Source organism: Lontra canadensis, unplaced genomic scaffold (assembly GCF_010015895.1).
Source record: "Lontra canadensis isolate GAN:19392208 unplaced genomic scaffold, GSC_riverotter_1.0 scaffold47, whole genome shotgun sequence".
Classification (NCBI taxonomy): domain Eukaryota; kingdom Metazoa; phylum Chordata; class Mammalia; order Carnivora; family Mustelidae; genus Lontra; species Lontra canadensis.
In genome coordinates this window covers 8,287,902-8,312,112 of record NW_022631041.1, presented here as the reverse complement: position 1 = coordinate 8,312,112, position 24,211 = coordinate 8,287,902, and the positions used below count along the sequence as shown (strand labels likewise).

Here is a 24,211-nt window from a genome sequence, read left to right as displayed (position 1 = left end):
TCTCAGTAAGTAAACTATCTTTCACTTCATCAACAAATAAGTCTCTGAGGATGAGCAGACACTGGCCTGAGATCTGTTTGGCTATTATTAATATTCTATGTGGACTATCAACTCACTTATTTTTCTCTCTAACATTTTTACTGGGTATCATATCAATATCAGACTAATATTGGTTTAACTCTTTTGAATGATAGGTAAAAGTTAATGGCTTATATATCCACTATATTTAATACACATTAAAAAACTTATACTTACTGAAAACAAACACAGAAGTCTTCAAAATCCAACCATATTTCTTTAGAAACATTATTATTTATGGTTGCAAACTCCTCCTGTGATTTATCCTGTGTTGCTGTTGTCAGGCTGACCAAATCTCTTTCCAAACTTAATCCTTCCCCTTGATGGGTTGCATCATTCAATCCAAGGTCTATCAGTTCGTCTGTGCATAGCAGAAGACAAACATATCAATTGCACCTACATCATTAAATATTAAGTTATTGAGATATGGAAAATTATAGAGGGCAATTTGCATATTGAATTCTACTTTTGAAAAAAATGTTTCCTGAGGCAATCATTTACATGCAAGCCTCAAATTTGGGGAGGCCCATGCAGAGACACATTTTCAAACACCCAGGAGAATGTAATCCTAACTTAAACAAATAGCAGAGTGTTCAAAACTTCTGAAATCACTTTCATAAATTTGTGTGACCATTCTTCACAGATTATAAAGATACAGCAGAAATTATCTAGTTTAAGTATTTGACATCTGCTATAGGCAGACAAGTTCATATAAGAGAGGAAGAGGGAGGGGTAGCTCATGCATCAGAAGAAAGGAGAACAGAGAGCTATCGCAACAAATACATTTCAGAAGCCACTTAAATGCTTTCACATCGTTAGGAATTCTACATCTTATTTTATGTTGATCAAGTGATGTCATAAAGTTCTTATAGGCTTCCTGAGTCAAAATGTTACATATGTACATGCCACATAACGCTTCTTTAGATTTGAGGATTGGCCAAGTCTATATTTAGGAACTGAGGAATTGGTTGGTGATGGTTTCCTTGCTTTGATCATCAAGTACATGTATGAAAACACATGAGCTGTACTCATGGGCCCTTTATCAGATATCTTTGATTTTGACTTTAAGAATGAATTTAACAAGTGAGATTATCTGAGTTTTCTAGCCCAAAGCAGATTAAAGTTAACACATCAGAGAAGACATTGGAGACAAGCCACCAAGAGCCAGGAGAAGGGACCTCTAAGAGCTGTCAAGAAGCAGAGATCTTTTTGCGTTTTGATGTTTGTGAAAGTCATGAGATTATTAATTTACCTTTTCCAAGTATAGCTTGTGAAATAACATTACCCTGTGAAATGAAAGGAACACATTAAGAAACCATTTATAAATTCAGCAAAACATGTTAGCTATTTAAAGCACCAATGCTTTTAAAAGAGTTAATACTGTCTTTTAATCATTGAAGAAATAAATTTCTGCAAATAGTTCCTAAAACATGGTAAAGCAGAAACTTTGTTTTTAACCTTAAAGTTCAAAGATGTGAATTTATTTCAATAATTGCCTGAGGGTTTAAATTTGTGAAATTAAAACCCAGAATATGAGAGTTTATTAAATAATTGAGTCTTAAAATACAAGTTAAATTGAAACAATAATATCCTCAAGTAGTTATTCTGCTTGGTATGAAGCACCTGATGTGATTACAGATCAAATACAATGAGATGAGATTATAATTGGCAGTTAATGTACGGAAACTAGAAAGGTATGTTTCAAATTATAAAAATGCTTCCTCCAAATGAAATGAAGTTGAATTCATTTGTGCAACTCCATTTCCTCTGTGACACAATTAAAATATGTATAAAAGGTTAAAGGGTACAAAGTCATTCAGACATAATGGATGATGGTAACAATATTTTGGATGATGTAAAGAGATGCAGGTAATAACAGAACAGAGCTACCTGAGAAGCGAGGGAGAAGCAAGCCCATCACATGCCTTAGGGCCCCAGAAATGATTAGTGGGCATCTGAGAAGGAGAGAATGCTATACGGCCTCATATCAAAATACAGGAATGGGTTAAATGACTATTTAAGGAAGAGACAAATCCCCATTTTGCTATAATCCTTTGTGATTTAACATCTAGCCTTCTTCTGCCTACACAGGACACTGGAAATTTCTTCACATGGAGAAATTAAATGAGCAATCTCCAGACCTGGGTTCACAGGTACCGTGGGAAACAGAGCTACTCTAAAGAGAAGGGAGGAATTAAGTGAAAGTCCACGTGCTGAACTTTGAGACTCTTGGCTCCCCTGTGCTGCTTGGCTGTAAGAACACTGATGGATAAGTGTATGCCAATCCCTGTGACCCATTCCACCCCAGGAGGGAGATTAGAAGACTCTTAACTGTGGAGTTAAGGGGTAACCCCCAAAGAATCTACATTTGGAGCTAATCTCACCCCCAAATGAAGCTCGTTTATCCCCCAGTTATCCTAAGTTAATTATCCTACTGGCTGACAAGCTCTAGCCATTCTATAAAGCCACCTCCAATCATCAGCAAATTAATGTCATGAATTCCTTGGATATAGATATGCAACAAAGTATCACCAGACAATTGAGGAAGGAAACTTAGATCAAAGAAAGAAACTAAAGTGTGTGGGTGGAGAGATTAATAGAAAACAAAAACAATATACAGGAATACATTTTTTAAATTGGTAATATCAGAAAGATCAGAGAACATCCATCTACAAAATAAGAAACTTCTACAAAAAATACATTGAAGAATGAGAGCTCTTAGAAATTAAAAATAGGAAAGTGAGATAAACTCAACAGAAAGTTTGGGTGACAAGGTTGACACAAAGACAAAGAGATTTGAGCTATAAATCTTTTAGAAGAAAACAGAGGGAAAGCTTCATGACATTGGATTTGGTGATGATTTCTTGGATATGATACTAAACAACAACAATAACAAATGTAAAAATAGATAAGCTGGACTACATCAAAATAGAAAATTCTGTGCATCAATACCAGGAAGATGCAACCTGTGGAATGGGAGAATATCTGCAAATCATGTATCTGATAAAAGGGTAGCATCAACAATATATAAAGAACTTATACAAAGAACAACAAAAATCAAATAAACTAATTTTAAAATGGGCAAGGGACTTAGATATTTATACGAAGAAGATATACAAGTGACCAAAAAGCATATGAAAAGATGTTCAACATCACTAATCATTAGGGAAATGCAGATCAGAAGTATAATGAGTTATAACCTCACACCCGTTATGATGGCTACTATTATAAAAAAAATAAAACAAGAGTGCATGTTGGTGAGGATGTAGAGCAATTGGAAGTCTTGTGCATTCCTAGTGAGATTATAAAGTGAAAAACTGTATGGTAGCTCCTGAAAAATTAAAGTAGACTTACCAGGTGTTCCAACAATTCCACATCTGGATAAAAACCCAACAGAACTGAAGGCAGTATCTCAAGGAGATATTTTTACACTCATGGTCAGTTAAGCATCTGATTCTTGGTTTTATTCACCAGGTGTCCGTTGATGGATGAATGAATAAATAAAGTGTGATATGTCAATAGATGATAGATAGATAGACAGACAGACAGACAGACATGGGAATTTCTTTTCTTTATTGTCTCCACAGTAATTATCCTTATATAGCTAGAATGTAGATTCAACAAAGACTTCTGAAGTAAACTAATCTGGAAGGCAGAGGAAAGTGAAGGTTTGCCATTGTGAGAGAGGACAGCCGTACTAAATACTTATCTTCCACAACAAGGGGTAATATCTAAACTGATAGATCAAGAAATAATAGAATCCCATCATCGAATAAATATGTAACTGTGTCTGCCATATGCCAAGCATTTTCACCAGTGCTGATAAACAACAACAACAACAGTGTGCGTGCCTACTATTTAGAAATGGAGAGCTACGCACCAGAAAAAACACTAATAAAAGGGATTGACTCCGGGGAGGAAGACTAAGGGAATAAGGAGGAATAAGACAGATTGACTATTTTTATGGTGTTCTTGACTCTCTAAAACTACTGCATGGAATAGCTTAAAACTAAAGAAAAACTTTTAAAAATGTTCAAATCTATTCATTCTCAATTTTTTGTCTGCTTTTCAACTAATACTAAAAAAAAATTGCTCACTTGAATGCAGTGGTGTGCCCTGCAAGGTATCTTATGCATCTAGAGAGGTGAGTAGAAATGAACTAGGGTTCAGTCACCTCAAGAGATATAATGCAACTTTAAGAATAGAAACACTCTTTATGTATAAATATGAAATTATCTCCAGTACTTACTAAGTAAAAACTCTTTTGTTAAATTTTGAATAGAAGAAGGGAGGTTATGGAATATTATCTCTGTGTTTCTCTGAATTTGCATAACAAAATGCAACAAATGTCCTATGGAGTGCAGAGCAATGAAAATGGAGAAGGATATTAATAGAAACAAGAGTTCTTCATGTATGCCTTATATTTTCATTTTTTATTTTTTTAAAGATTTATTTATTGGAGAGAGAGAGAGAGCATGAGTAGGAGGAGCAGAGGGAGAGGGAGAAAGAATTCCAAGTAGACTCTGTGCTGAGCATGGAACCTGACATGGGGCTCAATTTCACAGCCCTGAGATCATGACCTGAGCTAAAACCAAGAATCAGATGCTTAACTGACTGTGCAACCTAAGGGTCCCTTATATTTTTATTTTTGAACATGTGAATATATTACCTATTAAACAATAAATACCCTTTGACACTTACCACACTGGCAAAATTTGAAATATTAGGTAATATAAGTGTTGGCCATGATGCCTTACAAAGAAATTTCTTATCCAGGGATGGCAGAAGTGGATATTGATACACCTATATTGGAAAATTGTTTGGCATTTTGTTGTAATGTCAAATGGGTAAATGTCCCATGACCCATCAATTATGCTCCCAGATTCACATTCTCGACCAGGACTTCCTAGTCGAGTGTCCTTTGGGGTCCAGAGTTAAAATTTCAGGAATCCATGAACATGGAGAGTTGAAAAAAATTCATCTTTAGTCCAAGTTCAGCATTTTCTTCAGTTATCGGTTTATCAATGCAGGTAAGTAAGCCACAGTATTATTAGCAATAACTGTGACTTTATGGAAGAAATTACACTATTTTACATATATTTACAGTTGTTGCAAATATCTTCAAATGTCACATGTGTTGACCACTACTCTGAAATTGCAATTGTTGGGCCCATTGTTAGGTTTCAAGTAGTCATGTGTTACTCTCTACAGATACTTCCGTGACCTGAAGCTGGCCAACCATTTGGCAACTATACTTAGCAGTCATTCCTCCACCAAACAGTGAAGTGATGTGTTCTCATGGTGCTAACCCAAACAGCTATTTTGTTTTCCACTGTTCCCTGTCATTGATACTCAACTAATACACAGATGCAGTTATTTTCATTGTGTGCTGAAGTTTTACAAAATTGGCAACAGGAGCCACAGTGCATAAAAGGTTACAAACTCTGGAACTCTGGAAACGCTGGAACATGTGTACAGGGACATACAAGAATGGTCATTGTACCACTGCTTACCATAGTAAGAAACAAGAAGCTCCCGATGTTCATAGTGGTAATGTCCACAATAGCCAAACTACAGAAAGAGCCAAAATGCCCACTGACTGATGAATGGATAAAGAAGAGGTGGTATACATGCACAATGGAATATTACTCAGCTGTCAAAAAGAATGAAATCTTGGTATTTGCAGCAACATGGATGGAGCTAGGGTATATTACACTAAGCAAAATAGTCAAAGACAAATGTCATATGATTTCACTCATATGTGGAATTTAAGAAACAAAGCAGATGAGCTTATGGGAAAGGGGGAAAAAAAGAGAGAGAAGCAAACCATAAGAGACACTTAAAGACAGAGAACAAACTGAGGGTTGATGGAGAGAGGTGGGTGGGGGGTGAGCTGAATGGGTGATGGGCATGAAGGAGGGCACTTGTTTTCATGAGCACTGGGTATTACATGTAAGTGATGAATCACTAAATTCTACTCCAGCAACCAATATTACACTTTATGCTAACTAACTAGAATTTAAATAAAAATCTGAAAGAAGAAAAAAGAAACAAGCAGCAATGACTATAGCCATTAACAATGTGGCAATTAAAAAAAAAGCAGTTTGGTTATATATTAGATATCTTCAACCAGTTGAAATGAATCAACTATGACATACAACACCTGGTAAAGCTCATAAATGATGATAAGTGAAGGAAGTCCCAGAGGAATTAATGGGTCCATTTAAAGAAAATTACATAACAATTAAACTAAGGTTATACTGTTTATAAATGTATATATGTAATTGGCAAAATTAGAAGAGTATGGGTTTGGACGCCTGGTGATTCAGCTGGTCTGAGTCTACCTTCAGTTTGGGTCATGATCTCAGGGTCCTGTATCCAGCTCCCTGCTCAGCGGGAAGTCTGCTTCTCACTCTCCCTCTGTTGCTCCCTCTACTTGTGCTGTACTGCTCATGGCTCTCTCTTTCTCTCTCAAATAAATAAAATCTTTAAAAAAAAAAAGAAAGGAAGAAGAAGAGGAGTGTGGGCTTGGTTAACACCAAACTCTGAATGGAAAATAGGAGATGCACAAGGGACTTCTTTTTTTTTTTTTCTTCTTCTTTTTTTTAGATTTTATTTATTTATTTGACAGAGATCACAAGTAGGCAGAGAGGCAGGCAGAGAGAGAGGAGGAAGCAGGCTCCTTGCTGAGCAGAGAGCCCGATATGGGGCTCAATCCCAGGACCCTTGGATCATAACCTGAGCCGAAGACAGAGGCTTTAACCCACTGAGCCACCCAGGTGCCCCGCACAAAGGACTTCTATAAGGAATGAATATGTCACTTTATAATCTAAAAAGCTTATTTTCATAACATTCTTTAGTCTGTTCAATTGCATGTTATACAGTCTTTTGTGTATAATATATTTCACAAGTTAAGAAAAGATATTTTATAAGTAAGAATTGGGCTGATAATAAGAGTAACATAGTTACCTGAGAAACTGCTCCTGTCAATTGGCTTAAGTCTGGCTGGCTAATGGTGGAGGTTTCATCATTCTCGGTAATGGATGATAAATCAAATCTAGGAGGCACCCCTTTCTTAATAAAAGACTGTACAAAATGGCTAATAAAAAAAAAACTTTTGTTATCCTAATTTCTTATTTGAAGTTACTAATAAATAACTGTCATTTTTTTATTGAGGTATAACTCCCATATAACACCATATTAGTTTCAGGTGTACAACATGATGATTTGATATTCATATATACTGTAAGATGATCACAAGCATAGTTAACATCCATTGCCACACATAGTTGCAATCATTTTTCTTTGTCATGAGAACTCTTAGAATCTCCTCTCTTAGCGACTTCCGAGTATACAATACAGCATTGTTACCTGCAATCGTCATGGGCATTATATCTCATGACTTGTGTATTTTATAACTGGAAGTTTGTAACTTCTGACCCCACTTTACCCATTTCATGTACCTCCTTCCTCTGGCAACCATCAATCTGTTCTCTGTATCTTGTGTGTTTGTGTTTGGTTTTGACTTTTTAGATTCCACATACAAGTGAGATCACATGGCATTTGTCTTTCTCTGACTTATTTCACTTAGCAGAATGCCCTTAAGGTCCAGCCATGTTGTCACAAATGGCAAGATTTCCTTCTTTTTTATAGACTGATACTACGTTGTACATTAATAACAGCAGTTTTGTCAAGAGTAGGAATTTCTGATTTTGTTCATTTTATCACCTTTTATATCTGATAACAAATTTTCTTTCCTGTTAAAAACACTGACTTGCCTTCTACACTACTGAAGAAATATCCATATCAGTCAATGCACTGTCGTAAAACTTTTCTGGAATGCTATTTTAAAACTATGGTGGTCATCTTTAAATGTTGATGATGAGAATGTAGGAATTTGAATTTAGACCTGATTTAACTCAGTATTAAAATAATGTATCAATGAAATGGGACTCAGAGTCAGAAATCTGAGTGAGTCTTGAACACTTGAGTTTATAACTGTGACATTCATACTAGCTACAGAAGTATAGGATATTTTCTTTCAAGTTATTGCTGAAATGACCTTGAATTGCCATTGTCATTCCGAGTTTACAAGCACAATAAAAAGACATTTGTTATGGTAAATACATTTTAGGTTACATACTTCACAAAAATAAAATTAAATTTCATGTATACAGATTTCCTACACTTTCTTTTTTTTCCTTGTGTTCAGTGAAGAGTTCTTAATTAATTGGCCTCAAGCTAACCATGTCTGATTTACCTGAAACCGCCACTAGAGGGTAGCACAGTCATATTTGTGAGGTTCTGAGGCCCACAAGGCCAGGAGCCAAGAATGGGCCAGTTTGGCATGTTGCTCGCAGAGACAGAGTTCCAGGGAAAATCACTTGTGATAGCAGTCACTCTCAAGGACTTGCCAAAAAAAGGGCTTGCACTCATGTTGACCTGAGAACTCTGACTGCACAGCAAAGTAGGACAAGCGACCTTTCTTTCATGTAGGATGAAATGTCATTCACATCTTTGTTTTTGCCTCTGGTGGACTGAATAAAGCCAGGAAACATATAACAGATTCAAACAGTGACTAGTTGAATCCAATCAGGTGTCAGAGTCAGTTAGACCTGGATTTTAGACTTCTGTCCACCTTGACCAGATAATGAAGCTTAAAGAAAATATAAGAAAATCGAGTAAGGGAGTAACTCAGGGAATTCAGGCTATGAAACCAACCTGTGCTTATTGACACAGAGATTGTAAAAGTCTGGGTCATGAGAAAATTTGTCCTGATAGTCTGCAGCTCTGGCTTTCAAAATCCACAAAGTCTCTGATCAGTATGCAATCTCATCAGTTGAGAGAGGATTAAAAAGTTACTTGGAATGGAAAAATCATTTAGTGGGTAATAGTATAAAATTTAGAAAAATTATGAAACATTAACATTTTTATATTAAGTTCAGGAAAACTCTATGTAGATATGCTATTTTGTATTTGTAACATATGAAAGAACTTAGCATGTTACATAATCCAACAAATTAGGCTTTAAAATGTATGACATATTTAATTTTAGCTTCATGATTAAGTTACAACATAAAAGAAAATTTTGGTTTGTAAAAACTAATAGCATATATAGGAAAAATTAAGGTTCTCAAAATATTTGAGTTTGATTATTTGAACTTTAATAAAGATTTAAATACTTGGCAAGATTTTTGTTTCCTATGATTTCTGTCTTTTAAGTTCTTAGGGAGATAACAAAACATAGTGATGTAGCAAATGCCATCTAAAATATTTAAATAAATTTCAAAACTAAGTATATTTAAAACTTTTATGGAAATTCATAGATTTAAGTATAAAATAAGATTTTATGAAGAGTTAAAACAAAAGTTTGAAGAAAACTGGGTTTACAAATTTGTAACAGTAACAAATTTTTGAAATCAAAGTAGCAGCAAACCATGTTTTCAGTTGATAAAGCTGTCCCTCAAGGCTTGACATTACTAACTGCCAAGGACTATCCAGAGGAGTGCTACCAAGGGGTCCCTCCTAACCCCCTTCTCAATGGTCAGCTGTTGGTACACAGAACTGACGGAGCCTTGACAGTAACTGCTTTGAAGAATCTAATATTTTCAACTTAAATAGAGTTCATACAATGTCAATTAACTGGCTGTGATGTAAAGAGGCTCTAAAAGTAAAACAATGCAACGAACTGACTTCTGATCTCAAGTTTAACTGTTCTTCTTCCTCAGCTTACATTCCTGTCACGGATCTCCCTACATCCAAAGAAAGCTAACCCCTCACTCCTGGTCACTGTGTGACCTATAATATAAACTATTCAAAATGTTTCATGAAGTTTTACTTAAGTTTACTGTTTTTTTTTTTTTTTTATATAATTTTATTTTTTATAAACATATATATATATATTTTTTTTTCCCCCAGGGGTACAGGTCTGTGAATCTCCACGTTTACAAACTTCACAGCACTCACCATAGCACATACCCTACCCAATGTCCATAACCCCCCCCCAACCCCCCTCTGCCCAGCAACCCTCAGTTTGTTTTGTGAGATTAAGAGTCACTTATGGTTTGTCTCCCTCCCAATCCCAACTTGTTTCATTTACTCTTCTCCTACCACATTAACCCCCCATGTTGCATCTCCTCTCCCTCATATCAGGGAGATCATATGATAGTTGTCTTTCTCCGATTGACTTATTTCGCTAAGCATGATACCCTCTAGTTCCATCCATGTTGTCGCAAATGGCAAGATTTCATTTCTTTTGATGGCTGCATAGTATTCCATTGTATATATATACCACATCTTCTTTATCCATTCGTCTGTTGATGGACATCTAGGTTCTTTCCATAGTTTGGCTATTGTAGACATTGCTGCTATAAACATTCGGGTGCACGTGCCCCTTCGGATCACTACGTTTGTATCTTTAGGGTAAATACCCAGCAGTGCAATTGCTGGGTCATAGGGTAGTTCTATTTTCAACATTTTGAGGAACCTCCATGCTGTTTTCCAGAGTGGTTGCACCAGCTTGCATTCCCACCAACAATGTAGGAGGGTTCCCCTCTCTCCGCATCCTCGCCAGCATCTGTCATTTCCGGACTTGTTAATTTTAGCCATTCTGACTGGTGTGAGGTGGTATCTCATTGTGGTTTTGATTTGTATTTCCCTGATGCCGAGTGATATGGAGCACTTTTTCATGTGTCTGTTGGCCATCTGGATGTCTTCTTTGCAGAAATGTCTGTTCATGTCTTCTGCCCATTTCTTGATGGGATTATTTGTTCTTTGGGTGTTGAGTTTGCTAAGTTCTTTATAGATTCTGGACACTAGCCCTTTATCTGATATGTCGTTTGCAAATATCTTCTCCCATTCTGTCAGTTGTCTTTTGGTTTTGTTAACTGTTTCCTTTGCTGTGCAAAAGCTTTTGATCTTGATAAAATCCCAATAGTTCATTTTTGCCCTTGCTTCCCTTGCCTTTGGCGATGTTCCTAGGAAGATGTTGCTGCGGTTGAGGTCGAAGAGGTTGCTGCCTGTGTTCTCCTCAAGGATGTTGATGGATTCCTTTCTCACATTGAGGTCCTTCATCCATTTTGAGTCTATTTTCGTGTGTGGTGTAAGGAAATGATCCAATTTCATTTTTCTGCATGTGGCTGTCCAATTTTCCCAACACCATTTATTGAAGAGGCTGTCTTTTTTCCATTGGACATTCTTTCCTGCTTTGTCGAAGATTAGTTGACCATAGAGTTGAGGGTCTATTTCTGGGCTCTCTATTCTGTTCCATTGATCTATGTGTCTGTTTTTGTGCCAGTACCATGCTGTCTTGATGATGACAGCTTTGTAATAGAGCTTGAAGTCCGGAATTGTGATGCCACCAACTCTGGCTTTCTTTTTCAATATTCCTTTGGCTATTCGCGGTCTTTTCTGGTTCCATATAAATTTTAGGATTATTTGTTCCATTTCTTTGAAAAAAATGGATGGTACTTTGATAGGAATTGCATTAAATGTGTAGATTGCTTTAGGTAGCATGGACATTTTCACAATATTTATTCTTCCAATCCAGGAGCATGGAACATTTTTCCATTTTTACTTAAGTTTAAAAGACATTGAACAAAGGACCAAATCATAAGTGTAAAACTTGCTGAAAAAATCTCAAAAGAAGCATGACCATGTCACCATGATTCAGACCAAGGGATACTAATGTTGCCAGTGCCCCCTGAGCTGCACCGAGTGTCTCCCACGCACGGCTGGACCTCCTCACCACCGAAAACCACCATCATGACTTCCAAGACCATGGATTGCTTTTTATTTTTCTTTGCATAATGTCTGTTAGGAGGATAATTAAAAGCAACCCGTGTACCTTTTACACCAGACTTCTTCGGTCTAATGATTTTGTGTGACATTCATCCATGTTGGTTTGTGAGGCAGGACTTTGACTTTATCCCTACATATCCCTGTACCCTGTCTGTCTTCGGTTCTACCCAGATGTGTCTAGTTGCAGGTTTTTTTGTGTTTACGTTGCTTGATGTCAGAACTTTCTGATTGATTCTTGACTTGATTTTATTTCTCTTTTACTTTAGGATATTTTGCCATTATATTTTTAGTTTGTCATTATTCTCCCATCTCTCTATTTCTGAGACCCACTTGCAAATATGTTGGTCTTTTGCAACTTGTCCCTTTAGTTTTTATTGTACTTTTCCCCATTTACTTATTAATGTTTAGTCTTAATCTTTCAGTCTGGATATTATCTCTGATCTGTTTTCCATTTTGCCAGTTGTCTTTTTTGCTGTATCTAATCTCTGATGAAACACATCTGTTGAATCCTTACTTTCAGCTATTATTGTATCCCTTGAATTCTTGAATTCCTAGAATTCCTATTTTATTAAAACCATTTTACACATTATTATTTATCCTTATGCATTACAATGTTATTGATGGATAATTGAAGTACAGTCAGCTGCACAAGCTTAGACTATAAGTTTGGTAATCTTCGACATAGGTATAGACCCATGTGTTAGTTACTTAACACTGCATAACAAATTACCACTGTTTTAGTGGTGGTAATCATATTCTCCCTTCATATCACTCACTAATTCTTCTCATTTATTGCTATTTGTGGACTTGCTGTTCACTTCTCTGAGCTCATTAGAAATTTTAGATTCAGGGTGATAGTCTTTATTTTTATCCCTTTTGCCATAGACAAATATTAGTATATTTGGATTTCTCTTCCTCCTCTTCCTCCTTTTACTTCTTGATTGTCTTTGTTGCTCTACTTAGTTTTTTTGTTTTTGTTTTTTTCCCTAAGACTGACGCACTTCATCTCTCTGGTTTCTATGACAATCCTCTGCTCTTATGATTTCATTATCAGATAACCAAAAGCATTTGTTAGTGTTAATGTTTAAGTAAAACGAAGTACTTTACTCTTCTAAAACAGTAGCCAAAGCTGTAAAGCCGGGCATAGTTAAGCTTTATTTTTACCTATTCAGGATTTATCTTCTCTACTTATTACTGTGAAAAAGAATCTAAGAGTATTGTTTTCCTGTAATCACTGCAGTGATACAAAGTTTAGTACATCTGTCACCAAAGCATACATTTCTAACCACACAATTCACAAAATACTTCATTTGTCAGCAAGATGTATTTGTGGGAAAGAATGTTACATACTTACGTTTCTGTTGGAATGGTAAATGGAGTCATCCTATAATTCAAGAACGGACTTGAAATTTCAAGAAATTGTTCGGGCTTCTCTGTTATTAATTCTAAAAGAAACATGTGGCATAATGTACTTTTTAAAATCTTCTAAGATTAAATGCATAACTTAACATCTATTATAGTACTGATAACACTAATTATTTATCCAACAAATTTCAAAAGAGGGAAATAGGAATGTACTGGGATACGTAGGTTTTATATTGAAAGGCTTTATACATCCTGCCAATATTAGATATTTGAAGTCTACTTCTCTGTTGCTTTCCAGACTTAAACGTGAAGGAATCAAGTCTCAAGGGAGAAAGTTAACAACGTCTCCTTGTTATTACTGGCTTAAAGCATACTTCTGAGCTTCCCAGTGATGCCATCAGTAAGCGGGCCGAGGCTTTGCCTTCATTGTTCCTGAGGGTATAACAGACCTGTTAACAGGACCCCTAATGTGAAAACCTCTAGAATGTGATATCCCCATTGCTGGAGGAATACAATTAGAAAACAATGAGCAATCAGCAAAGACAAAGGGAGAAAAAGCAAAAGCAAGGAGACAAACACAAAAGCCATTAAAAAAAAAAAAAAAAAGCTTTTTTGAACAAAGACAATTAAAGCAATTGAAGTGTTTTGGAATAAGAAAGATATATATATCCACAGGCACGGAGGTCTATATATAGATAAATAATCCATGACAGGTCAATTCTTTATCATCCTTTATGAGAAACTGCAAGTTCTAAATTAGGCACAGAAATGCAGTAGATGTAGCCTAAACAAAAATTGTGAGCTATTCTGCCAAGCCATAATTTTTAAATTATTATTTTTTTCCTTTTTTTAATTGCATCTGCTCAGATTCATGCTTCCATGTTAAAATTGATTTTTTTTTTTTAATTAATGCCCTTGCTCACATCTTTTGCCATTCAAACTTGGTGCTCATGAAAAAAAATAGAGTAAGAATGAAGACTTGGAGGGAAGAAACATTGAAGGTTTTGGGATTGTGAAGAATTTAGATTGTGAAGAAGTTAGAAGTGAACTGAGAATAAGAGCCAGGTGGGTACAGTCCCCTGCCCCTCTCACCCCCCACGGCCGCAGGAACCTCTTTATTTCTAGCCCAACAGCCATTCAGGGTGGCTTAGAACAACATTCCCATAGGAGCCAGTCCAGGGCAGAAGTTCCATTCCTATATTCTAGACAAAGGTCAGCTTCTATTCTAAACATAAATCAGTTAATTCAAAAGTTATGTTCTACAGGGCACTCTAGAGTGATTTCACACCAGTGGCTTAAATATGCTCTTTACATTTTTTCTACTATTTGTTATAAATCATTTTCTGTCACAAGAATGACAACAATACCCTCACCCAAAGAATGGCCTGGATATATATAGCTGGTCAATTTGTTTATTTATTTTAAGGAAACCATTTTTTCTTTTTCTTTTCTTTTTTTTTTTTTTAAGATTTTATCCATCCATATAAGAGAGGGAGAGCACAAGCCGGGGGCGGGGGGGGGTGGGCAGCAGCAGGGGGAGAGGGATAAACAGACTCCCCCAAGGAGGGACTCCCAACGCAGGGCTCGATCCCAGGACTCCGAGACCGTGACCTGAGCTGAAAGCAGATGCCCAACCAACTGAACCACCCAGGCGCCATGGCTGGTCAGTTTAGATGTAAACCAAACTGCTCAGCTTCTGACATGTAGCGAATTGATCCTTTAAAGACATAAAATTTAGATATAAAATTGAATGTAGGCTTTATGTATAATGTTAGGTGGTTTGCCTTGATATACATCTTTCATTACAAATGAAACTATTAGACCTTCATGCAGAGAAAGGCTTGTTAGAGAGATTTGCAGACAACAGAAACAATACCTTGAGCTTCATCTGTTATAACAGTTTCCTTTTTTTGACGAAAGAGTTTCCAGGCAGGTACAGGAGGTGATTTCGGAGGTGCTATGAGGGGGCAAGACCTAGTCCTGGTTACCAACACGGGGTGGCTACAGATGTGGGAGAGGCCGTATTCTCTCAGCTTCTCTGCAGAACCAGCCTGAAGGGAAGAAGGCACATGTAAAGGGATACATGAAATTGCCTTGTGCATTTAAATAAAGCACTTTTTTGTCATTATAAGAATATTGTTACCACAATAAAGTGGTAATAAAGGAAAAATAACCTATATTTCCACCTCCTAACATAAGCACTATTACCATTTGTATTTCTCTTCGTGTTTTTATTTTTCTGAGGCCCCCGCTTACTCATATACAAAATGAGAGACTAGAGCTAGAAGCCACTTTTCAGTTCTAAAAGCTTAAGATCTTCTGAGATTGGGGAAAAAAAAAATCTTAGCACATCAGTTTTGGTCCAAAATAAATCAACCATTATTATTACAATCAGTTAAAGATTTGATAAAAGTGCTTAATATGTGAAGTTTTTGTTTGTTTGTTTGTTTAGTCACCAGCAACCGCTACATAGTATTAAAGAAAAAAAAAAAAAACCCACTGTTCTTAGTAGGTCAGGTCAATGTGGTAATAACTAGTTCCTTGTCTGTAGCTTACACCTCACCCTCAAAAAGAGGCTCTCCCACAGGAAATCCCCATGATCTCTCCGGACAATGGAGCCACTCATAGAAAGCCAGAGGAGAGAGGCTGTCCCAAATCCTGCCAAATCAAGTAATTCTCCAAGATGTTTCCCCTATGCAACCATTCAGATCTCCTAAAGCTGCTGTGTTGCTTTGGAACAATTCAGAATCATGTTTAAGGAGAACTTCAGTTACTCACTGATGGCTGAAATATGCCATAAGAAATCAAAAAGTCTGTGAGAGTTAAAGTAATATATTCTGTAGCAAATTCTGGCATTCGCAGTCTAAATGTTGAAACATTTAAAGTAAAGTAAAATAAAATAAGTACATTTAAGTCAGTTTTGCCAATAACTATTTTTCTTCCTAGTGATTTTGCATTATTGATTTCTCTGCAAATAGCAACGCTTGAAAATGTAAATTTATAAAACGGTCATTTAAATGAGGACCAGAAACCCATCCATTAGCCTATTACAAATTATTGCCTCAGCCAGAACATGCCTTGCCCTGGTGATTTGTTTCTCTATAACTCAGTCTATACTTCCGGGAGAAGCAAAATAGGTGGGGTGTCTGTGAGATAAAACAGTTCTTTCTGAATCCAGGGAATAACTAATGATTGTAATAATTAATTAATAATTGGAAAGAGCTTATCAGTGCACTGTCGAGTCCAGAAAAGCCACTTAAAAGTGCTAAAAATATGCCAAATAAAGAGGAAAGTGATTCAACGTTTAAGGGGGGAAAAGGCCTAATTAAAAAGCAGAGGAGGTTGGGGGTGCTGGGGTTATGGACATTGGGGAGGGTATGTGCTATGGTGAGTGCTGTGAAGTGTCACCATAGCACATACCCTCCCCAATGTCGATTCACAGACCTGTACCCCTGGGGATAAAAATATATGTTTATAAGAAAATAAATTAAATTAAATTAAAAAAAAAAAAAAGCAGAGGATTGGTGCCTGGGTGGCTCAATTGGTTAAGCATCCCACTCTTAATCTCAGCTCGGTCTTACTTCAGGGTTGTGAGTTCACATCCCATGTTGGGCTCCATACTGGGAGTGGAACCCAGTTCAGAAAAAAAAAAAAAAAAAAAAGGGAAATTGTTACGTCTCCTTTATCTTTTTGGTGAATGTTAGCAATTTCTTGAGAAAAAAAAGTGGAAACCTCTGGTATTATAATGGCTTAAAAATGTTTTCTCATAGATATTCTAAAGTCTAAACCTTTTTCTACAACTTTTACCCCGACAAGTTTAACAGTTTCCCATCACTCAAAATGGGAATTTATGGGAGAATTTATTTATGTTATTCAATAAGCAATGCGTCAGGGTAGTAACCAAAGAAAGAACACTATAAAATTTATACCTGAGGGGCACCTGGGTGGCTCAGGTATTAAGCATCTGCCTTCAGCTCAGGTCATACCTTCAGCCCTATGTAGGCCTTCCTGCTCTGTGAGAAGCCTACTTCTCCCTTCCCCACTCTCCCTGCTTGTGTTCCCTCTCTGGCTGTCTCTCTTAGTCAAATAAAATCTTTCAAAAAAAAATTTATACTTTATCTCCAAAATAGAAGCCCTGCTCAAAGTAGTATCTATAAACTGAATCATTTCCAGATACTTTATTATTCATTAAAGTTGGTCTATACATCTCAAATCCTTCTTTTAACTGCAAACAAATATGTAGATTCTTTACTCTTTTTGGAGCCATAAAGCATCAGGAAATAAAGTTATTTAAAGCATTTGAAAATGTAAGGTCTCGTGTCAAATAATTAAGTAGAGTATTAACACTTATTGTATTGTTTGAATAATCCACAAAAATACTAGCTGGATTTAAGGAAAGTAAGCTGATTTCTCATACGTCATTTTATTTCTAACATATTTTAAGATACTTCTGAATGATGTAATAATTTATAATAATTTGGATAACAGTTATATTTTGATATTGAGAGACTTTGTTAAAGGACCTCATATTTTCTTAGATTAGAGTAAGGGGCAGAGAGAGATTTAGAATGGTAAATTTTCACTCAGATGAAACCCTAAGTAGGCACTCGAGAAATATTTTTGAATATTTCATGTATAGACTTATATTAGAATTTTCCTTGCCCCCAAGACCCTTTTACCCCTCTGGCCCATCCCACCTCAAACATTCCTTTTTTTTTCTAGCCCCAAGGTGGGGCTAGAACTCACAACCCCGAGATCAAGAGTCACATGCTCTACCAACTGAGCCAGCCAGATACCTCAAATCATCTAAAAGTAGGAGTTTGAGCAAGTGGGTGGCTTTCTTAGAAATTGCAGATTACTTATTTAAATAAAACTAAAACTATTTAGAATATCCAAAAGCAAGAAAATGAGGTAATTCCTGCCATCTTGTTCCTTTCCAAGTTTTCTTTCTGTTGTATTCTGGACAAATTTTTTCAAGAAATGTAAAGTATTGCCTTTATTTTACTTATTGGTCTCATTGCCTTTGGGCTATAATTTTTAACGACGTACTGCATTTAACAAAACTCTATTAGAATTCTTTTTCTATTGATTTTTCTTTAAAACATTGTATCTCATTCTGATTGGCCAGGAGAACTAGATTAGCCTAATAACTAATGGAAAAGAATCAGCAGGTAAGTTAGGGAGACCGTTGAGGCTATAGCCAGTTTATTACAGCCTTGAAGTTGATTTATCAATATATATCAGTTTCAGGTATACACTACAGTGATTCAATAATTCACCCAGTTCTTATCACAAGCGTGCTCCTTAATTCCTGTCATCTATTTCACCCAAGAAACAGACTCTTAACTATAGAGAACAAGCTGATGGTTACCAGATGGGAGGTGGGTGGGGAGATGGGTGAAATAGTTCATTTGATATTATTACAGACATTGGGCTAATTCCTGAACCTCTGGGTCCTTTAAGCCATTTTCAACCCCCAGAGGAAGGATTTATAACACTTTGTAGGTCCTGACTCCCTCCCACATCTCAAGCTGCCTCTAGTCTTCTCCCCTTGCCATTTGCTCAATTTCAAGTACTTCTCTGAACCCAGTGAGCTCTCCTTTATCTCCAGACTTTCCAAAAGAAACATCTGCTTTGAGCACACTTTTTCCCGTTTATTACGCTAACTTCATTCAGTTAGTCAGTCATCCAACACACATTATTTGAACACTATTTCTATTATATGCCAGATACCTTGTATGATCTCTGTTGTACCAATTTTCTAACTTTATTACTCTTGTTGGCTTATCTGTCTTCTTCATTAGACTCTGGGTTTTGTAAGGAGGGAATTTTGTTAGTCTTGCTTGTTATCAGGTCCTCAAAGACTAAATCATTGTTTAGCACATAATAGGTAATTAATAGACGTGTGTTGAATTAACAACAAACATGGGTGATCTTTTTTGTCCTTTAAATTCAAAACTAACTTTGTGTTTAAATACTAATTTCTCAGTAGGAGAGCCAAGCACTTTTATATTTTGTAGTTTTAAGAAGTGTTGGAGTACTTCCCATTAAGAGACCATGGCACTCCCCAAAGCACGGCTCTGGTCATTTTGCAGTCCATGGTGTTAAAACTCTGGAATATGTAAGACAACAGCTGGGCCAGTGCCACATAAACTTTTACTTTTTAAAACTGAGGCCTGAGAGAGATGGCCAGCTCAAATCTGAATCAGAGACTTAATCTGGTGGGAGGTCAAGGAAATGTACTTGGATTTAGCCAATGACTAAAGTTAATTAACTTTGAATTAAAATTAGAGAAACTGCCACTGTCTCTACATTCATAAAGGCACATTGTGCCCTGTCATCTTGACAGTATTACCCCTGTTAAGTGGCAGATTTTCTCATGAAGAAATGGTTTCTATTCAAAAAGGACAAAGGAGCAGGAAAAGGAAGAGAAGGCAGAAGAGGAGAAGCTGGAGGAAGGAGGAGGGAAAGAGAAGGAGTGATATAACATTATGCCGCCTGGGCAAATGATCTAGAAGATAAATATACTGTATAGTAAAGTGCAATGAGCAGCCACCTGGATGATTTACACTTCAACCAAACTGTCATTGAATTTTTACTATCTAGCTCTTTCTAACTAGCCCATTGAACATTTATGTTTATATCACTACACCACCTAGTCTTCTCATGGTTTAAGTGAAATGATTTCAGAGCACATAGAAATCTTTAACCAAAGTGCTGCATGTCTGGGAGCCCCCCAGGGGGTTAGGATTCGGTAAGCTCCAAGTGCAATATTGTGTTTGTCTAAGCAGAGTGAAGAGCAAGTAATCTGGTGGACTTCACCCTTTCCAAAGGGAAGGAGAAAAGTATTTTTTATATCCAATCCAAGTCCGGTTGATTGCACCCAAAATGAAAGAGGCTCACCTGCTTGTATTAGAGTCTCGTCCTGAGGGGCCAGCATCTTATTTCATACACACACATGTAGGTGCCTGCTGGAACATTCTCCAGGAACCCGGGTGTGGGGTGGGGGGGACAGTGAGCCAGCTTCACACTCTCCCTTTTTCTGCTCCAGAATGCCAGTATCTCCTGGAGGATGCTTTCCATAAGCCTCTGATGCCTGATCTTTGTAGCTGCCACCCAGGAATGCCTCTTGACCACCTGGCTCTGGAGGCCAGGGAACTTGCATTCCTGGTCCTATGGGACTATAAGAACTAGTGACACCCGGAAAGGAGCTCATATTCCCATCCACTGCCCTGTTTTTGTGACTGTTGCCAGGGGACACCTCTCCAACCAATGGAGCTTGCGCTTGTGGCTCCCACCAGACTATAACCGACCGAGAAAGAGTTGTTAACCACCTGCCACCCCTGGGGCACAACGAGAGGCAACAGATCCAGGTCAGTCTTTCCATGGAGGAGGCCTATTAAGTAATCCTCCTGGCTGCTGCCTGAGGGGCAGATTTCTAATTCAACACACATCATGGGACTGACAGTGATCCTTCCCAGAGACCTCAGAGGGCAAGCACTATCTTTGTTCTTTCCTCCACCACACTCCAGAGTCCCCGTGTCTCCTGCAGAGGGGATTTACACGTGGCTGGTGCTCTGCTTTTTATGGGTGGCACCCCGATTTTTGCAGCTACCACTTTAAGGAAGCCTCTTGATTGTCTGGCTCTGGTAGCAAGTGGTGGTTTGCATTCCTGGGTGCCACAGGACTGTGGCAAGTGGAGAGACAGTCTTTGGCAGGCTGCCACCTGTGGGCACTGTGGAGGGGCAAATTGAGCCTCTAAAGCAGGACTCTTGGCTTGCCCTGGAGCCTACCTGATGCAGGCTTCAGGGACATCAGGTTTGGCACACACCTAGTGAACTATGGAGCTATCTGCTCTCAAGGAGAACAGGCTGTGGACACCATCTTGGATGCTCCCTCTGCCTTGTTGCCACTCACTGGGATCTCAGAAAAGGGCTTTTTGATCATTTGGAGCCCCAACTTTCTGTGGCTGCCAACCAGGGGACACCACCAGAGAGCCTGGTCACTTGCAAGCCTGAGGACTATGTATATTTACATACTTTTAAAAGCTGCAGCTTATAGTTCTGACTTCCAAATTGCCTGAATCTAAGTGCTAAGGTCCTCCCCTTAGGGATGCTGACAGGTCTTAGCACATCCTCACTGATGGGAAGCTATTAAAAATATGATAGCTTCGGGGGGAGGAGTCAAGATGGTGGAGAAGTAGCAGGCTGAGACTACTTCAGGTAGCGGGAGATCAGCTAGATAGCTTATCTAAAGATTGCAAACACCTACAAATCCAACGGGAGTTCGAAGAGAAGAAGAACAGCAATTCTAGAAACAGAAAATCAACCACTTTCTGAAAGGGAGGGCTGGCAGAGAAGTGAATCCAAAGTGACGGGAAGATAGACCGCGGGGGGAGGGGCCGGCTCCCGGCAAGCGGCGGTGCAACGGAGCACAAAATCAGGACTTTTAAAAGTCTGTTCCACTGAGGGACATCGCTCCAGAGGCTTAACCGGGGTGAAGCGCACGCGGGGTCAGCGTGGCCTCAGGTCCCGCAGGGTCACAGAAGGATTGGGGGTGTCTGAGTGTCGCAGAGCTTACAGGTATTAGAACGGGGAAGCCGGCTACAGGGACAGAGCTGAGGAGTGAGCTCTAAGCTCGGGTTTACCTTGAACCGCTCGCAGGCTCGGTGAGCTCGGAGCACGGCCGGAGGCCAGGGTGACGGGAGCAATTGGGCGCTGTTCTCTGAGGGCGCACTGAGGAGTGGGGCCCCAGACTCTCGGCTCCTCCGGGCCGGAGACTGGGAGGCCGCCATCTTCATTCCTGTCCTCTGGAACTCTACGGAGAGAGCTCAGGGAACAAAAGCTCCCGAAAGCAAACCCGAGCGGATTACTCAGCCCGGCCCCTGGTAAGGGCGGTACAACTCCGCCTGGGGCAAAGACACTTGAGAATCACTACAACAGGCCCCTCCCCCAGAAGATCAACAAGAAACCCAGCCAGGACCAAGTTCACCTACCAAGGAGTGCAGTTTCAATACCAAGGAGAGCAGCAGAATTCCAGAGGAGAAGAAAGCAAAGCATGGAACTCATGGCTTTCTCCCCATGATTCTTTAGCCTTGCAGTTAATTTAATGTTTTTTTCTTTTTCAATTATTTTTCTCTTCTTCTGCTAAATTTTTTTAATTTTTACCCTTTTCTTTTTTAACGTTTTTTAACTAGTTTATCTAATATATATATATATTTTTTTCCTTTTTATATTTTTTCATTATTGGTTTTCTTTTTCTATTTGTTTCTTTTTTCTTTTTTCTTTCTTTCTTTCTTTCTGAACCTCTTTATATCCCCTTTCCCCCCCTCCTCACGATTTGGGATCTCTTCTGATTTGACTAAAGCATATTTTCCTGGGGTTGTTGCCACCCTTTTAGTATTTTACTTGTTCCTTCATATACTCTTATCTGGACAAAATGACAAGGCGGAAAAATTCACCACAAAAAAAAAGAACAAGAGGCAGTACCAAAGTCTAGGGACCTAATCAATACAGACATTGGTAATATGTCAGATCTAGAGTTCAGAATGACGATTCTCAAGGTTCTAGCCGGGCTTGAAAAAGGCATGGAAGATATTAGAGAAACCCTCTCGGGAGATATAAAAGCCCTTTCTGGAGAAATAAAAGAACTAAAATCTAATCAAGTTGAAATCAAAAAAGCTATTAATGAGGTGCAATCAAAAATGGAGGCTCTCACTGCTAGGATAAATGAGGCAGAAGAAAGAATTAGCAATATAGAAGACCAAATGACAGAGAATAAAGAAGCTGAGCAAAAGAGGGACAAATAGCTACTGGACCACGAGGGCAGAATTCGAGAGATAAGTGACACCATAAGACGAAACAACATTAGAATAATTGGGATTCCAGAAGAAGAAGGAAGAGAGAGGGGAGCAGAAGGTATATTGGAGAGAATTATTGGAGAGAATTTCCCCAATATGGCAAAGGGAACAAGCATCAAAATCTAGGAGTTTCAGAGAACCCCCCTCAAAATCAATAAGAATAGGTCCACACCCCATCACCTAATAGTCAAATTTACAAGTCTTAGTGACAAAGAGAAAATCCTGAAAGCAGCCCGGGAGAAGAAGTCTGTAACATACAATGGTAAAAATATTAGATTGGCAGCAGACTTATCCACAGAGACCTGGCAGGCCAGAAAAGAGTTGGCATGATATATTCAGAGTACTAAACGAGAAAAACATGCAGCCAAGAATACTATATCCAGCTAGGCTATCATTGAAAATAGAAGGAGAGATTAAAAGCTTCCAGGACAAACAAAAACTGAAAGAATTTGCAAACACCAAACCAGCTCTACAGGAAATATTGAAAGTGGTCCTCTAAGCAAAGAGAGAGCCTAAAAGTAGTAGATCAGAAAGGAACAGAGACAATATACAATAACAGTCACCTTACAGGCAGTACAATGGCACTAAATTCATATCTCTCAATAGTTACCCTGAATGTTAATGGGCTAAATGCCCCAATCAAAAGACACAGGGTCTCAGAATGGATAAAAAAACAAAACCCATCTATATGTTGCCTACAAGAAACTCATTTTAAACCCGAAGACACCTTCAGATTTAAAGTGAGGGGGTGGAAAAGAATTTACCATGCTAATGGACCTCAGAAGAAAGCAGGAGTGGCAATCCTTATATCAGATCAATTAGATTTTAAGCCAAAGTCTATAATAAGAGATGAGGAAGGACACTATATCATACTCAAAGGATCTGTCCAACAAGAAGATCTAACAATTTTAAATATCTATGCCCCTAATGTGGGAGCAGCCAACTATATAAACCAATTAATAACAAAATCAAAGAAACACATCAACAATAATACAATAATAGTAGGGGACTTTAACACTCCCCTCACTGAAATGGACAAATCATCCAAGCAAAAGATCAACAAGGAAATAAAGGCCTTAAATGACACACTGGGCCAGAAGGATATCACAG

The 24,211-nt window shown here is 38.0% G+C and overlaps 1 protein-coding gene across 1 annotated transcript in view; it reads right to left on the bottom strand.

Moving 5' to 3' along the window:
* ADGB (androglobin) overlaps positions 1-24,211 on the bottom strand; it is a 174,864-nt gene that overhangs the window by 85,208 nt on the left and 65,445 nt on the right. The window contains exons 11-15 of the mRNA XM_032873132.1: positions 15,119-15,293; positions 13,232-13,322; positions 7,048-7,177; positions 1,331-1,364; positions 256-439 (exon numbers count right to left, since the gene is read on the bottom strand). Of these exons, the coding sequence (XP_032729023.1) occupies positions 256-439; positions 1,331-1,364; positions 7,048-7,177; positions 13,232-13,322; positions 15,119-15,293 (614 nt within the window). The remainder of the gene's footprint in view (positions 1-255; positions 440-1,330; positions 1,365-7,047; positions 7,178-13,231; positions 13,323-15,118; positions 15,294-24,211) is intronic.